Raw genomic sequence first — 18,276 nt, 5'->3', positions numbered from 1 at the left:
GGACATCCCAGGGTTGAAGTGTGTTCAACACAGGCTAACAGATAGCTACGGAGCAAGTCTCATGGCCCCAGTAGGGCATTGTCCTTGCTGATAGTCACAGCAGGAGCCGGACGAGGGTGGGGTGCAGGCAAGTCCTCTTCAGGCCCCAGGAGGCTCCTGAGGGGCTCTTGAGCACTGTCCCTGCAGGGGAGCCTCCCAAGGTTCTCCCCCAGCCACCCCTACCTACCTCTGTGTTCCCCAGACAAGGAGCCCTTTCCCTCTTTGGGCACCTTTCCCTTCCAGATCCCCATAGCCACGGTTCTCTACCTCCCCTCTCCCCAGCCAGTCCTCAGAACTCTGTTCAGTCAGCGCTGGGGAGGGCCCCTATTCTTCTCAGAATTCTTCCCATTTGAGCCCAGGCAGGAATAATTAGCAACTGAAAAACAGGTTCTTTTTCCCCTGGGGGCTGGTAGGGCTCTATCTTTGGGCTTCTGGAGGATGAGGGAAAACAATGACACTCTATTCTTTGAGTGCCCTGAAAAGATTGGGTCATACTAAACCAGCCTGACCATGGCTTTCCCTCCTGGAAGCTGGGCTGTCTGCAAGTGTCTAGCTCTGAGGCTGTCTTGGGTTCTGTCTATGAAGACATAGAAATAATTCATTGGGAAGTCCTTTCCTTCCTGTGGCTGTGGCTCCTGGCCTTCATCAGCGCCGGGAAACTCTGGGATTGTGGCCTCCTTGGAGGGGCACTTCTGCTGCCCACAGCTGGGCACTGGGCACATGGCATGGCCACTGTGCCTTGGTGGCTCCATCAGCTATGACCGCTTCAGTGTAGAGTTCATTGGTGCCAGGGTGAGAGAGAAAGCCTTGTGTTCTCCCCAGCACCCTCTATTAGCCTGAGCTGGCCTGACTCTTTGGCACTGTGGGCTTTCCTCTCCGCCCCACCTTCAGCAACTGCAGCTCCAGAGTTAACTGGCTCTTTTAGTACATGCACAGGCACTTGCAGTCACCTACACTCACATAGATACACTCACACATCCACAGATGTGGATATACACGCTCACACACATACACGCATGCATGCATGCATACTCACACACGTCTATACAATATACACACAGGTGTGTGCACACACATACACACAAATACATGCACACTCACACATATACATAAACTTACACACATAAACACAAATGCACATACATGCACATACACACATTCGCATATATATCTGCTCACTCCCACATTGACTCCATAATACCTACCACACACAAGCACACACAGACCTTCCAAAGGCTGTGAAGGGAAGGAAGACTGTGTGTATGTTTCTATGTGGGGGAACTTTGGAATGAGTTTAAGAAATTGTGATGTTGATAGTTATTGCGTCTTGCATCGTTCATCATAAAGTTTTGCTTCTCTTTTAGAATGTAGGTATTCTGGCTGGGCTGGGTGGCTCATGCCTGTAATCTCAGCACTTCGGGAGACTGAGGCAGGAGAATTGCTTGAGCCCTGGAGTTCGAGGATCAGCCTGGGCAACATAGTGAGATCCCCCATCTCTGTTACAATAAATAAATAAAATAAAATATAAATATTCCTGTGAAGGGTCATAATGTAAGAGTACGTTACATTAGTTTTATTATATCATACAATAACATAAAATTAGTTATTGTATTTTACTTCTTAGTTTAAATGGGAACCTAAAAGCAGATTTTGATAAGGAGAAGGGCAAAATGATGGCAAAAGGGACAACCTTGTATCTGCGCTTGTGAAAGAGAAATTTTCCCTGGATGCATAATTTTGCCAGGTATCTCGTCCCTGTAAGGGCATGACTGGACCAGACGAACTGACCTAATCATAGGTGAAGCCCCACAGAACCCTCAGACTGAATCTGGAGGTGCCTCCAAGAGCTTTTGGTTCAAGTCCCTCATTGTAAAGAGAAGAAAACTCAAGTTCATTGAGGTTACGTGACTTGTCCATCCATACATCAAGCCTCATGGATGGCATTTCCAAAATCCATCTCAATCTGTTTTCTCCTTCACCTATCATCCACATATGAAATCCCAGAAAAGACTCTAATGTTAGGTTATGTGCCTCCTCCTTGGACTATGTCTGTGGTCAAGGGGGTGGGGAGCTATGATGATCAAAGCTTGTCAAGTGGCCAGGTTTGACTGGCAGTCCTCTCACCCAGCTTGACTCTAAGGGCTTTCTGCCAAGTCAGCATGGTTCTGTTTTCAGAAGACTGGGAGGAAGGGACAGAAGATGACAGACAAGAAAACAACTGGTGTCCATGATTGTATCTTAGCAACAGCCTAGACATTTCTGACCCAGAGATGGATAGGGTGGGGGTGATGGAGGAGGCATGTCCCCATTGTGAAGATTGTGTTTTGGGAGAGAAGGGATGAAACAGAGACAAAATAAGAGAGGGGAGGGGCGAAGGTGGTGTTTCTGGCTAAGGCTCATTTTCAAGGGCTACAGTTCGTGTTTCAACCCTAGAATTCTTTAGAAAATCGCTAAAGTTTGCGGGGGGTGTTTTATAAATGAACTGAGCACTTGGGTGACTTTATGAAAACATTTTTCCTATATTTTACATTTGGGTGAAGTAGATATTATTCCTGAATCTTGTTTCCAGTACATTTTCCTTTTGTCACCTTTATCTACACCTGCTGAGAATTTTTTGTTTTTTCTGAAGAACAATAACATATTTCAGAGGCAATCAACGGCCCAAGTGTTGTCTCCTAAATTAGAACATTTATTTCATTTCTATTCCTGCCTTGGCTAGTGTACATTAGGCTAATGTATAATTAGTGACCACTCTGTAACATCCACTCCAGTCCTTAACACTTTTTTTTACTCATTACTTTATTATTCTAGAGGAGTTTTATTCTGATCCTAACATTGACACTAATGATATACCACTATCAAAATTTTCCTTATTATCAAAACTTTATCAATTTCTTTTTTTTTTCTACAAGAAACAGGGTCTCACTCTGTCACCAAGGTTAGAGTGCAATGGTGTGATAATGACTCATTGCAGCTTTGACCTCCTGGACTTAATTGATTCTCCCGCCTCAGTCTCCTCAGTAGCTGGGACCACAGGTGCATTCCACCATGTTCAGCTAACTTTAAAAATTACTTGTAGAGATGAGATCTTGCTGTGTTGTTCAAGATGGTCTTGAACTCCTGGGCTCAAGCAGTCCTCCCACCTTGGCCTCCTGAAATGTCGGGATTATAGGCGTGAGCCACCATGCCTGGCCTGAAACTTTATCCATTTTTTGATCAGGGTATTATTTTTTATAAAATATAATGTTTTCAAAATTGCAAATTGGAAACTCTGGCCTTAAGTGCAGTGATAAAGGAAATGTCTCTTCCACCTCTGTCTTCTCCAAGATCCGTCACTTACACCGTCACACCTTTACGCACTTCTGTGTTGGTCATCGCAGAGGGGTAGTGAATCCTAATGCTGGAAGTTTGGGATCTGAAGCCAGGAGGACCCAGATACAAATCCCAGGTTTGCCTCAACTTCTGCGTCTGTAAAATGGGAATAATAAGAGTACCTACTTAATAGAATAGCTGTATGATTTTGGGAATTTACTTAAGCCTCACAAAGTTTGCTCACATGTAAATTGAGGCTATCAATAGTATCTAAGGAGTAAAGAAGGTGACACAAATAATGTGCTTACACAATGCCTAGCAAATTGTAACTGAGTAATAGCTATCACTTTTTTTCCCACAATTAATTACTTGTATTGCAGTAGGTTTGAACAACTCAAGAGAAGTGTTATGGGCCAATTCATCTTTTTTTTCACTTGCAGATGGATACTGCCTCTTCATAAACAGCCTCTATATGTCTTCTTTAACACTGCTTCTCCTAAGTAGGGTAAAAGTCTTGCATTAAATCTATTGCACATATGCTCATGAAAAGGTTAAGGTCAGCTGCCCCTGGAAGTTGACATTCCTGTTTTTGTCCCTCCCCATCTGCACTTGACCAGATTGCTATGCTCTGGAAGCACAAGTGTGAGGACTAGGGAGGGCTGGCAGGAGGCGAGTGAACTGCCACAGTTCAAGATTGGGCACATGTTCCCAGGGCAGCCAGCAGGGACCTTCATTTTCATTAAAGTCATTCATAATTGTGCATACACTATTTGGGGTGTGAATACTGGTCTAACAGAAGGTGCCCCAAGTTTAGTACATGAGCTGCAAAGCCACCTCCAACCTGTGCAGGTAGGCAACGTGTCATCTCTTACCCTGCTTCAGGGTTGCTCCTCCTGGCCTCCTGTAGGCAGCCCAAGAAGCCAGGAGCCACTAGGGCCAAGGGGGTAGCCCCAGCTCCTCACATGGAAAACAGGGTGGGAGGCTGCTGAGGGGCCCAGTGTGGATGCTGGTGCTGCTGTCACCTCTGCCATGTCTCCAATGGCTCCCTGTGGTGACTGAGGCACATCCTCCACTGAGCCTGTCTTTCTTCCGTGGTGATGGCTACCCAAGCACACCCTTGCTTCCATGATGACAGCCACCACTGCTTTCTCAGGATCGGGTGAAGAAGTTCCTCTCCTGAGAGTGAGGCTCACCTCTGGGTGCTCCTAGTAGATGGGCCTGGGTTCCCACTGCTACGATGCTTAACAGACAGACACAGTTCTTCGGTTGTGGTCACACATGGCCGCTTCTCCTAGTTCAGACTCCGCCACCCAAAGGGGCTGAAAGGGGCCCATGTTGGAGGTGAGCCACTTCATGGCCCTGACTCTACAAACCCCTTCCCCTTCCAATTCTTGTCCCCTGCTCCTGCCTCTTTCTGCTCTCCTCCCTCCTGCTACAACTCCCTCACTCCACCTAGCTGCTTCTAGACACATTCCAAAAACTGTAAATCGCTTCTCTTCGCCATCTTTTCTCCTCCTATGGAGCCTCCGCTATGTTGCCCAGGCTAGTCTCGAAATCCTGAGCTCAAGCTATCTGCCTGTAGTCCCACCTACTCAGGAGGCTGAGGTAGGAGGATCACTTGAGCCCGAGTGGTTGAGGCTGCAGTGAGCTGTGATTGTGCCACGGCACTCCAGTCTGGAGTCTGCATCCATCCATCCATCCATCCATCCATCCATCCATCCATCCATCCATCCATCCCTCCCTCCATCCATCCGGAGGAGCTTTTTGGCTTATTAGCTTGTTAAAAAATTAGAGAATTGAGTAAGATTCAGGTCATAGTACTGTAAGATTTTAGAGAGTTAAAGGTAAGTGAGATGAGTCTGAAAAAGTTCTGCTGGTGAAGGGAATGTTTAGGAAGGACCTGAGAATGCAGAAATGGGAAAAAAAAATATATATATTTTCAAGGTCCCTTGGTTGGGCAATTTTAATTTAAGCAATAAACAATATCTATAAAACACTTTAAAACAAAATATCACACATGTGAGACTGATAGTTTCCAGACCATTAATTTTAACAATTAAAAGTTTTATTTAGTATCAATAAAAATAATACTTTCACATTTTTCTACTAGAAAAATCTTACAGTAGTATTTAAAGCGAGATCAGTGAAATTGAGCATGTCAGTCGCTGTTTTAATTTTGTAACGTGGCTGGTAAAGGGCTCCTGGTAGTACAAGTGTCAGCTCTGCCATCTTCTTATTGTTTGCTTGTACTTGCTTTTTTTTTGAGATAGGTCTCATTCTGTCACCCAGGCTGGGGTGCAGTGGCGCGATCTCGGCTCACTGTAACCTCCATCTCCTGGGTTCAAGTGATTCTCCTGCCTCAGCCTCCCGAGTAGCTGGGACTACAGGTGCCCATCACCATGCCCAGCTAATTTTTGTATTTTTAGTAGAGACAGGGTTTCACCATGTTGGCCAGGCTGGTCTCAAACTCCTGGCCTCAAGTGATTCACCTGCTTCGGCCTCCTGGAGTGCTGGGATTACAGGTGTGAGCCACTGTGCCCAGCCTCTACTTGCAGTTTTAGTATTATCTTTTTTGTTTTTTTAAATAGCTTTGTTTTCATAAAATTCATATAATACACAATTTACACATTTAAAGTGTACAATTCAATGGTTTTTGGTAAATTACAATAACCTTCTGAAGTTGTGGTAAAATATATGTAACATAAAATTCGCCATTTTAACCACTTTTAAGTGTACAATTCAGTGGCAGGAATTACATTCACAATATTGTACAACCATTACCACTATTTCCAAAATGTAATCATCCCAATTCTGTACCTATTAAACAATAACTCCCCATTCCTGCCACTCCCCCACCCCTGGTAACCTCTAATATATTTTCTACAATTTTGCTTATTCTAGATATTTCATGTACATAGAATCACACAATATTTGTCCTTTTAAAATCTTATTTCACTAGCATAATGTGTTCAAGGTTAATCCATATTGTAGCACATATCAGAACTTCATTCCTCTTTATGGCTGAATCATATTCTATTGTATGTATATATCACATTATGTTTATCTGCTCATCTGTAGATAGACATTTGGGTTGTTTCTACCTTTTGGCTATTATGAATAATTCTGCAATGAACACTGAAGTACAACGATCTGTTGGAATCCCTCTTTTCAGTTCCTTTGGGTATAAGCCTACCACTAGAATTGCTGGGTAATTCTGTTTAGCTTTTGGAGGAACTGCCAGAATGGTTGCATCATTTTGCATTCCAACCAGCAATGTATGAGGGTTCCAATTTCTGATTATTATTATTATTATTTTTGAGACAGGGTCTTGCTCTGTTGCCCAGGTTGTACTGCAATGGCATGTTCATAGCTCACTGCAACCATGAACTCCTGGGCTCAAGCAATCCTTCCACTTCAGCCTCCCAAGTAGCTGGAACTACAGGCGCCTGTCACCATGCCTGGCTAATTTTCAAAATTTTTCTTTTGTAGAAATGGGGTTTGCCATGTTGACCAGGCTGGTCTTGAACTCCTGGTTTTAAGGGATCCTCCCGCCTTGGCCTCCCAAAGTGCTAAGATTACAGGCATGAGTCACCACCCTCAGCCTAATCATTTAAAAATGTACAACTCATTGGCATTTAGTACATTCACAATGTTGTATAACTACCACCTTTCTCTAGTTTTAAAACTTCTTTATCACCCTAGAAAAACGGTACTGTAAGTAATCACTTAAATCACTTCCTGTTCTCTCCTCCATGCCCACCACCCTCATTCCCCTAGCAAGCACTGCATTAGTCCATTCTCACACTGCTATGAACTGCCCGAGACTGGGTAAATTTCTAAAGGAAAGAGGTTTAATTGACTCACAGTTCTGCATGGCTGGGGAGGACACAGGAGACTTATAATCATGGCAAAAAGGGAAGAAAACACATCCTTCCTGACACAGCAGCAGGAGGGAGAAGTGCTGAGCAAAGCGGGGAAAAGCCCTTTATAAAACCATCAGGTCTCATAAGAATGCACTCACTACCACTATAACAGGATGCGGGAACCACCCCCATGATCTAAACACCTACCACAAGGTCCTGCCCCCAACACATGGGGATTACAATTTGGATTACAATTCAAGATGAGATTTTGGGTGGGAACACAGCCAAACCATATTAATCACTAATCCACTTTCTGTCTCTATGGAGTTGCTTATTCTAAACATAGTATTGTTTTCTTTCACTTAATGTGATGCTTTTGAGGTTTATCCAAGCTGCAGCACGTTTCAGTATTTCATTCCTTTGTATGGCTGAATAATAGTCTATTATATGTATGTATGTGTGTGTGTGTGTGTGTGTGTGTGTGTGTGTGTACCACAATTTGTTTATCCATTCATTCATTAATGGCCATTTGGGTTGTTTCCATATTTTGGCTATTACAAATAATGCTATTATAAACACTAGTGTACAAGCTTCTGTGTGGATGTATGTTTCATTTCTCTTGTATTTACACCTAGCAATGGAATTGCTGGGTCATACGGTAACTTTTTGGGGAACTGCCAAACTTTTCTGTAGCAGCTGCACAATTTTGTATTCACCCAGCAATGTATGAAGTTTCTATTTTTTTTTTACATCCTCCTTGACACTATTTTTAAAAATAAAAAATTATAGATTAGCCTGGCCAACATGATGAAACCCCACCTCTACTAAAGATACACCAAAAAACTAGCCAGGTGTGGTGGCGGGTGCCTGTAATCTCAGTTACTCAGGAGGCTGAGGCAGGAGAATCACTTGAACCTGGGAGGCGGAGGTTGCAGTGAGCCCAGGTCGCGCCATTGCATTCCAACCTAGGCAACAAGAGCGAAACTCCACCTCAAAATAATTATAATAATAAAATAAAATAATTATAGGCATTTTAGTAGGTGTGATCATTGTGGTTTTGATTTGCATTTTTCTAATGATTAGTTATGTTGAGGATCTTTTCATATACTTGTTAGCCATTTCCATATCTTCTTTGGAGAAATGTCCATTCAAGTTCTTTGCCCATTTTTAAATTGGGTTCTTTGTTGAGGTGTAAGAATTCCTTATATATTCTGAATGCTAACACCTTTTTGGCTGTTTTGGAAGGTCACTGTTGGCAGGCTTTTCTCCCTACGAGGATTCAGCAGTGAGGAAGCAGAGTATTCGGGGGACAACTGCTTCTTCTGGAGGGGAGAGAATGGGATGGAGTTCAACAGCAGCTCTTTATGTCAGACTTTTAGCAGGATTCAGCTTTATAAATATGCCTAAACAAACAAAATAACAGCAGATGATTATTTGTCAACTGACTTCAATCTGATGGACTACTCTAAATGGAAAGACATATACAAAAGAAGGATTAGATTCACATTTGTCCCTTCAGTCTATCTGTCCACTCTCATTTTGCAGCCAAATTAAGAATCAACTTTTGACTATCACAATACTGTATTACCTCTCCCTGGGTAACCAGGTCCTCACCACTTGGCCATTTCATGGTTCATTACTACTTCCATTAGAGATAGTCAGGGAAATGAAAAGAACTAAAATTACAAGAGAGCCATTTGGCACCTTTATGATATTGAAAGGTTTAGTGAGACAGGAAGTATAAACCACAGCCTGGAATGGAGTTCTTAAATTGACTGTGGATTTAAGTTATTATTTTCCACCTGCTCCTTTTATCCGTCATTCCTGCAAATGCTTCATACTTAAGAGGAAAAATAAATTTCTTAAACAAGATACAAAAAGCATTAGCCATAAAGGGAAAAATGTAATAAGTGCAACTAAATTGACATTAAAAACTTCTGTTCATAAAGATACCTTAAAGCAAATAAAAGACAACTTACACACCATAAGGAGGTATGTGCGACTTATATATCCAACAAAAAAAAATTATTCTGATACAAAATATACAAAGAATGTCTATAAATCAGTAAGAAAATGAGAAATGGAAAAAAGCTAAACAAAAATTTCACAGAATGGGAAAAAATATGGTCAATAAACATATGAAGAGACACTCAACCACACAGGTAATCAGAGAAACGCAAATCAAGATCATACCGAGAAGTCATTTTATAATCATTTGACTGGCAAAAATAATGAAGTCTGACTTCACTAATTGCTAGAGAAGATGGGAATCTAAAGAATCTCATATATTGCTGGTGGGAGTTTAATTTGGTACAGGCTTAGAAAACAATTTTGCATTCCTCTGTAAAGCTGAACACTCGCAATACTCTACCACCCAGAAATCCTATTCCTAAGTATATGCCAAGCTCTTGCCCATGCACACCACCAGAAGACATGAACAAGAGTGTTTATAGCAGCCCCGTTGGTAATAGTCAGAGGCCTGTCATCGGAAGAGAGACATTCATTGTGGGATAGTCACACATGGAGTATTACACAGTGGTACAAACAGGTGAACACAGTCAACAACATGGATGAACCTCAGTACTCCTGGGAAGTAACAGGTCATGTGTGTGATTTTCGTGAGACAGTCTACACAAACATAAGTATAGACATATTTTTCTTATTTATGGCATCACAGTATTTCGCCATTTTTTAATGGCACATACATACAATATATAGGTGAGCTGTACTTCTTTAACCAGTCTCCTATTGATGGATAGCTATGTTTGCCATGTTTTGCCATTTTTGTTTTTTTTGCTATTGCAAATCATGTTGCATGAGTGACACAATCACTGGAACCTGATAGTAATCTAACACATTATAATTTCGCAGTTATTATACCTGTGAGATAAAGTCCTGGAGGTGGGTTAAAGGACACATCACTTTGTAAATTTTTTTTTTTTTGAGACAAGGTCTGGCTCTGTCACCCACGCTGCAGTGCAGAGAGGTGCGATCTCAGCTCACTGCAACCTCCGTCTCCTGGGCTCAAGGGATCCTCCTACCTCAGTCTCCCAAGTAGCTGGGACTACAGGCGCACACTACCACGCCCAGCTAATTTTTTGTGTTTTTTGTAGAGATGGGGTCTTGCCATGTTGCCAAGGCTGGTCTCGAACTCCTGGGCTCAAGTGATCCTTCCACCTCAGCCTACCAAAATGCTGGGACTACAGGCATGAGCTTCTGCATTGGGCTGTAATTTTGATAGATGTTGGCAACTCGCCCTTTACTAGCAATGTATAAGAATATCTTTAACTCGTTCTTTGCATGACAGGGAATTAAGAATTTTTTGGCATGTGTGGGTTATAATACCCGGGCAAAAAACCAAACCAAACCAAAACACCCCCCTAACCCCCACAAAACCCAAATCAACCAAAACTTCCAACCCAATCCAACTAAACCCCAAGAAAGAGATAAGACCAGCTTCTTACTTGTCGCCTCTGAGTATAGGGTCTGCTCATCAACACTCTGAACATTACAGGAAACAAAAAATTTCCTTCCTTCAACTTTATCAAGTTGGCTATTTATCATAACAACAGAGCAAAGAGGGATTGGTCTGCAGAATAAAAAGAAAAAGGAAAAAAAATCAGTTTTTATCTGACTTATGTAACATTAAAAGATGATCAAGTACATGACAAGGGGTAGAAGTTTATGACACCTGACAACGAGTGTTGACTGCCTTAAACAATACATTCCTCAAGGGCTCTGACACCAATAGCCTCTCAAGCTCCCCTTCTCCCAAGCACCACTGCTCTCAGGTGGCTCCTGGGCTACAGTCCCTGGATGTCTCTCTGGGCTTGTTTCAAAGGGATCATCAGGAATTCCAGATCTGTGATGGCAGACACTATCCCATCTGGAGATCCACTGCAAAGTCCTAAGGGAGCTGAAATCCTTTAAAGAAGTGAAAACAGGGCCAACAGATGGCCTGTCCCAGGCAGCTTCTCTCATTTCTTCTGTCATAATCAACATTTCTCATCCAATTCTGACTAATGGTCACTAGAAAGACACCTAATAACAACAAATTGCTGGTAACAGCTTACTGCTCTAAGTCAGTACTGTCCATTAGAACTTTCTGTGATGATACAAATGTTCCATATCTGAGCTGTCCAATATGGTAGCCACATGTGCCTAATGAGCACTTGAAATGTGGCTAGCATAACTGAGAAGTTGAGTCCTTAAATTTATTTAATTTGAATTAATTTATACTTAACTTTAAATAGCTACATGTGACTAGTGGCTACAGACGTTTCTAGGAATCCTGGAGATACATATCACAATGAAAAGGATATCTCTTTAAAGCTGAAATTTCAGTTGGTTGAAACAGAAGGTAGAGCACGGAAATGTGTTTCGTGCTCCTATGGTACTACCAAGCAGATGATGGAACTACTCCAGGTAGGAAGTTATCACTGTGATGATCTCTCTGCCCAGTTTTCCTTTCAATGACCTTTTAATACTTCCACTCCCATTAGCTTTTCCTTTGCTCTTTTGTTGAGCCAATTCAACATTTACTAAGAATCAGGGGACATCAGGTGTTCTCACCAGCCCAGCATCTCCCTTTTCTACTAACATGACTCTCTTCATTTATCCACCACCTACCCTCCCTTCATTCTCTTCATCTCTCTCTCTTTGATACACTCATGTACCTGTTTTGTTAGGGAACCACCTCTCCCTCATTCTTAGCCCATGCAGGTTGACTGGCATTGAATAATGATCCCCCCACTCCACATACACACAGTGACCAGTTATGGGGGTAGGCACAGGCTGAAACAGTCAATCCTGGAACTTGTGCTGGAGCCCTTGGGCTGGGTTCTTTTTCTCTGAGGTGCTAGGCTTACAAGACACAAGGCTGGCTGGCCTGGCTGGTGACCATTGTGCCACTACACTGGGAAAGGCTATGGGAGGATGAAGCAGATCTAGAAGAAAATGTGGCTGAGATTCCTAATGACATCACTGAATACCTGCTCTCAGCAACACCTGCCTTCTCAACCATACAAGCCAATATGTTCCCTTTTTTGCTTAAGCTAGTGAGAGTTAAGAATTGCCCTTGTAACAGAAAGTCCTAGACTAGTAAAGAGACTAACAGAAAATGTTTCAGAAAATACAAAATAATGTTAACAACTATAGAGCATAATTTTCTAAATGTAACTAATATTTAGGCACAGATCAATTTGGTTGGGACAGGAAACTGGCTTTAGCTTGTTCTCCTTCATTTAGCTAGAACACTTAACTAGATTTGTATTAGAGGCAGAAAAGTGATAACAAAGATAAAAGCAACATTTAAAAATAAAAAAATTTCTTTTATTATGTTTATATATGTCTATACACACACACACCAGAAAGGCATAACAAAGTCAAAAGATAACTCTTTGAAAAGACTAATAATCTCTGGCAAGATAGGTCAAGACAATGAGAAACAGCATACATAAATACTATTGGGGTCAAAAAGAATATAGATTTAGCTGAATTTTTTAAAAAATTGAGAATATTGTGAATATTATGAATAACTTTATGTCAATACATTTGAAAATGCAGATGAAATAGAAAAAATTTCAAAAATTTATTAAAACGAAGAATAAAACTATTAGAAAGCCTGAATAGTTGAGTAAAGAAGACACTGAGACTCTAAGAGGAAGGAGGAGTCTCACTCTGAAACGAGCTTGGGTCTCTCAATCACTTCATGGGGGTAAAACCCTCACTGACCAGGATAACCACATGGGACTATTAGGTAAACCAAAAAAGCCTACAGGTTTAAAGTAGTGAGATGTAGGAGTTACCCTAGCTAATGTTACTCTAATTCACTATAGTTTTTTTTTTTAAAGTTCTTTTATTTTTTTTACCTCAAGTTCAATGTGGCCAGAACAGTGGCTTGTAAGGTTCTGATTCTGTAAAATCTATTGAGACTTAATTTATAAGCCAATACATGATCAATTTTTGCAAATGTGTGCTGGGAAAAAGAAAGTGTGCTGTTCTCTAATTATTGGATACAGAGTTCTATGTTTGTCTAATAAACCATACTTGTTATCTTGTGTTGTGGTGTTTAAATTCTCCATTTTCTTTTTTCTTTTTTTTTTTTTTTTGAGATAGAGTCTTGTTCTGTCACCCAGGCTGGAGTGCAGTGGTGCGATCTCGGTTCACTGCAACCTTTGCCTCGTGGGTTCAAGCAATTCTCCTGCCTCAGCCTCCCGAGTAACTGGGATTACAGGCGTGTGCCACCATGCCCAGCTAATTTTTTGTATTTCTAGTAGAGATGGGGTTTCACTGTGTTCGTCAGGATGGTCTCAATCTCTGACCTCATGATCCACCCCTTGGCCTCCCAAGGTGCTGGGATTACAGGCTTGAGCCACTGTGCCTAGCCTAAATCCTCCATTTTCTAATTGTTTTTTTCTTTTTTCGGAGACAGGGTCTCAATATGTTGCTCAGGCTGCAGTTCAGTGGCTATTCACAGGAGTTATCATAGCACACTGCAGCCTCGAACCCCTGGACTAAAGCAATCCTCTGCCTTAGCCTCCCAAATAGCTGGGACTACAGACGTGCACCACCTCACTTGGCTCTGAATTTTTTTTTTTTTTTGTCTGCTTGGCCTATCAATAATTGAGAACAGGCCGGGCGCTGTGGCTCACACCTGTAATCCTAGCACTTTGGGAGGCCAAGGTGGGCGGATCACAAGGTTAGGAGACCAGCCTGGCCAGCATGGTGAAACCCTGTCTCTACTAAAAATAGAAAAAAATTAGCCAGGCATGGTGGTGGGTGCCTGCAGCTACTCGGGAGGCTGAGGCAGGAGAATTGCTTGAATCCAGCAGGTGGAGGTTGCCGTAAGCTGAGCTCGCACCGCTGCACTCCAGCCTGGGTGACAGAGTGAGACTCTGTGTCGGGAAAAAAAAAAAATTGAGAACAATGTGTTGGAATCTCCCACTATATAAAGGTGGATTAGTCAACTTCTCCCTATGATTATATCAATTTTATTTATACTCTTTATTAGATGCATATTGATTTAGAATTACCTACTATTGAACTGAATCTTTTATTATTACAAAGTAGCCTTCTCCATCCCCAATATTACTTTTTTGACAGTTCATTATTTTTCTGATCCCAGCTTTCTTCTGGTTAACTTCTGTGCAGCATATTTTCTCTTCCTTTTAAACTTTTTAGTGTCATTTAAAAAATATGTCTCATATAGTTTCTAGTTTTTTACATTTAAAAATTCAATTTTATAATCTGTCTTTGATGGTTTGGTCTATTTATACAGAGTCATTACTGATTTATTTAGACTTATTTCTGTCCTCTGATTTAGGCTTATTTGACTTGCTTTTTCTAACCATTTTTTCCTTGCTTTTTAAAAAATTGAGTTTTACTACTTGTTTGATCTTGTACTGTTTTAGATATTATACACTCATTTTCTCTTAATCATTCTCTACACTGAAAAATATGAGGATGTATAAACATTAACTCCGTTCATCTCCTCCCAAACTACATGCTGTTGTTATCCAGTATTTTAGCTGTCCTTTTGTTAATCACTATAATTTATTTATTGTAAATTTTTATTTTTATTATTTTTAGAGACGGGTTCTCCATCTGTCCCCCAGGCTGGAGTGCAGTGGCGCACTCATAGCTTACTGCAACCTTGAACTCTTGGGCTCTAGCGATCTTCCTGCCTCAACCTCCCAAGTAGCTAGGACCACAAGCACGAGCCACTGCAACACACCAATCCTCAGAATTTAGACATCAACATTACTTATAGACTCTATTTAGATTTTAGTTATCTACATGTTTACCAATTCATTTGCTCATGATTCCTCCTTTCATCCTCCTGCCTGTTGGGATTGCTTTCCTTCTTTCTAAAGTCCACCATTTAGGAGCTCCCTGGGTGTTGTTCTGCTGTTCCATAAATGCTCTCCATTTGTTTGAATGACAGTACCTTCATTTTGCCCTAATTTTTGAACTTTAGCTGTGCAGAGAGCATGATTTTAGATTGACATTTTCTTTCGGCAGATGTTTTATTGTCTTCTGGCTTCTGTTGCTATTGAGAGGTTTACTGCCAGTGTAATGGTGCCCTCTTGCTTCTAAAAAGAGTGCTCTGCAATGGCTGCTCTGTCTTAGTTTTGCTTTTAAGATCTCTTGGTCTTAAGTATTCTCCAATTTCTCTATAATGTCTCTAGATATACTTTTAAAATCTAGCTTGATATATATTGCTTTCTATATGGTCATGATTTTCTTTAGCTTTTGAATATGCTGACCCATTATTTCCTTAAATACTGAACTCTTCGATTCTCTGTATTCTATTTGTTCTAGGACTCTAATTAGCATGTTAGATCTTTTTATTTGTCCATTATAGCTTACGCTCTCTATATTTTCCATTTCCTTTTTTCTCTGTGCTGGATTCAGGATAGTTTTCTTTTTTTTTTCTCTCTCTCTGCTAAACCTAGATCTGAAAATAATAATTAAAAAGCTTCATTTAGGCCAGGCATGGTGGCTCACGCCTGTAATCCCAGCACTTTGGGAAGCCACGGCGGATGGATCATGAGGCCAGGAGTTCGAGACCAGCCTGACCAACCTGGCAAAACCCCATATCTGCTAAAAATACAAAAATTAGCCGGGCATGGTGGCATGCGCCTGTAATCTCAGTGACTCAGGAGGCTGAGGCAGGAGAATCGTTTGAACACGGGAGGCGGAGGTTGCAATGAGCCGAGATTGCACTATTGACTTCAGCCTGGGTGACAGAGAGACTCCATCTCAAAAAAAAAAAAAAAAGCTTCATTTAACATATTAAGCTGCTAGCTCTAAATATATTAACTGTGATCCTCAAAGTATCTTTTTAAGAAAAGTATTATTGTCTTTGGTTAATGGATGAGGAAACTGAGGCCCAGAGAGGTTAGGTAATTTGATAAAGCTATATGGCTATTTGGTGGCACACATCATCAGTCTGATTCAAAGTTCTGCTTCCCACTTCGCACTTGAGCTTGTTTCATCTGCCAAATGACTTAGTTGAGGTGGGCATGTTGATGTATTTATGGGATATATCTCAATAACACACTAGAACAATGGGTGACTAATTTAGTGTTTTTAGTAATACAACCACCACCACCATCACCGAGCATATGGATCTGATAAATGAACTCTTGATTAAATTTCAGTGGAAGGAGAAAATAACTTGTAGGGAGAAATGATTTGAAGGTTTACTGGACTGTGAGATTATAAAAATCATGAGAGTTTGTATTAGTTTGTTTTCATGCTACCATAAAGAACTACCTGAGACTGGGTAATTTATAAAGAAAAGAAGTTTAATTGACTCACGGTTCTGCATGGCCGGGAAGGCTTCAAGAGACAATCATGGCAAAGGTGAAGGGGAAGGGGAAGCAAGACACGTTTTACATGGCGGCAGGAGAGAGAGAGAGAGAGAGCAAGGGGGGATCTGTCAAATGCTTTTATTTTATTTATATATTTATTTATTTATTTATTTATGAGATGGAGTCTTGCTCTGTTGCCCAGGCTGGAGTGCAGTGGCACAATCTCAGCTCATTGCAACTCCCAGATTCAAGTGATTGGTTGCCTTAGCCTCCCAAGTAACTGGGATTATAGGCATACACCACAACACCTAGCTAATTTTTTTTTTTTTATTTTTAGTAGAGATGGGGTTTCACCATGTTGGTCAGGTTGGCCTTGAACTCCTGACCTCAGGTGATCCACCCACCTTGGCCTCTCAAAGTGCTGGGATTACAGGCATGAGCCATGGTGCCTGGCCTGCTAAACACTTTTGAACCATCAGATTTCGTGAGAACTCACTATCACTAGAACAGCATCGGGGAAACTGCCCCCATGTTCCAGTCACCTCTCACCAGGTCCCTCCCTTGACACATGGGAATTACAATTCTAGATGAGATTTGGGTGGGGACACAAAGCCAAACCATATCCAAGTTACAAAATGTCTAACTAAATTTTTAGTGAAAATAAAGGATTTTATTGGGCTTTTTTTTTTTTTGAGATGGGTCTCACTCTGTTGCCTAGACTAGGGTGCAGTGGCACGATCTCGGCTCATTGCAACCTCCATCTCCCATGTTCAAGCGATTCTTCTGCCTCAACCTCCCAAGTAGCCCGGCCTTAATTGTGCATTTTAAAGGAACAAGCGCTGGGTGTGGTGGCTCATACCTGTAATCCCAGCACTTTGGGAGGCTGAGGTGGGTAGATCACCTGAGGTCAGGAGTTTGAGACCAGCCTGGCCAACATGGTGAAACCTTGTCTCTACTAAAAATACAAAAATTAGCCAGGTATGGTGGTATACACCTGTAATCCCAGCTACTTGGGAGGCTAAGGCAGGAGAATCGCTTGAACCCAGCATGCAGAGGTTGCAGTGAGCCAAGATTGCGCCACTGCACTCCAGCCTGGGTGGCAGAGTAAGACTCTTGTCTCAAAATAAAAAAATAAATAAATAAATAAAGGAAGGAAGGAACAAGCTTCCAGAATGTGTTGGCTACAAATTAGAAACACAGTGCCACAAGATTATTAAAGTGATCTGAGCTTCTGATTAAAAAAATACAGAATGAAAAACAATTGAAACTCTAAAAAGCAAACAAAAACCAGAAGCCTAGGGATTATCATTTTCCCTTTTCAAGAAAACTATTGAATGCTTTAAAAGGTATCAAAGAAACCTTTCTATATAGACTGCCCATAAGGTGGGGTAGTTATAATAGGAAAATGGAGAGAAAGAAATGACATTTCACAGTTTTTGAGTTTCTAGTAAATTCAGAGGAAAGGTTCTGACCTTTACCAGCCTACCTTTTTATCAGGGTAATCTCTTCAGTTCTATATTTCTGTTCACTTTCAGCTGTGTTAAAATAGTCCTTTAACATATTCACTGAGGTATTTTTTTTGTTTTTAAAAACAATTACACTTTCATCTCCTTTTTTTTTTTTTGAGATGGAGTCTCACTCTGTCGCCCAGGCTGGGGTGCAATGGAGCAATCTCGGCTCACTGCAACCTCCGCCTCCTGGGTTCACTGCAACCTCTGCCTCCTTGCCTCAGCTTCCCAAGTAGC

At 41.4% G+C, this 18,276-nt stretch overlaps 1 protein-coding gene across 5 annotated transcripts in view; it reads right to left on the bottom strand.

Moving 5' to 3' along the window:
• The window catches only part of LOC103224017 (acyl-coenzyme A thioesterase THEM4), a 69,090-nt gene that overhangs the window by 18,607 nt on the left and 32,207 nt on the right, over window positions 1-18,276 (bottom strand). For 2 of the 5 annotated variants that reach the window (XM_007977153.3, XM_007977151.3), the window contains 2 exons: window positions 10,679-10,803; window positions 1,902-3,507 (listed from right to left, as the gene is read on the bottom strand). In XM_007977153.3, the coding sequence (XP_007975344.2) occupies window positions 3,434-3,507; window positions 10,679-10,803 (199 nt within the window). In that variant the 3' untranslated portion in view covers window positions 1,902-3,433. Of the gene's footprint in view, window positions 1-1,901; window positions 3,508-5,394; window positions 8,618-10,678; window positions 10,804-18,276 lie in introns of those variants that run through there. The other 3 variants (XM_073008375.1, XM_007977152.3, XM_073008374.1) reach the window with 2 other exon arrangements.

This window comes from Chlorocebus sabaeus, chromosome 20 (assembly GCF_047675955.1).
Source record: "Chlorocebus sabaeus isolate Y175 chromosome 20, mChlSab1.0.hap1, whole genome shotgun sequence".
NCBI classification, from domain to species: Eukaryota; Metazoa; Chordata; class Mammalia; order Primates; family Cercopithecidae; genus Chlorocebus; species Chlorocebus sabaeus.
Note: the sequence above shows the minus strand (reverse complement) of the source record. Positions and strands in the feature narration are given on the sequence as shown.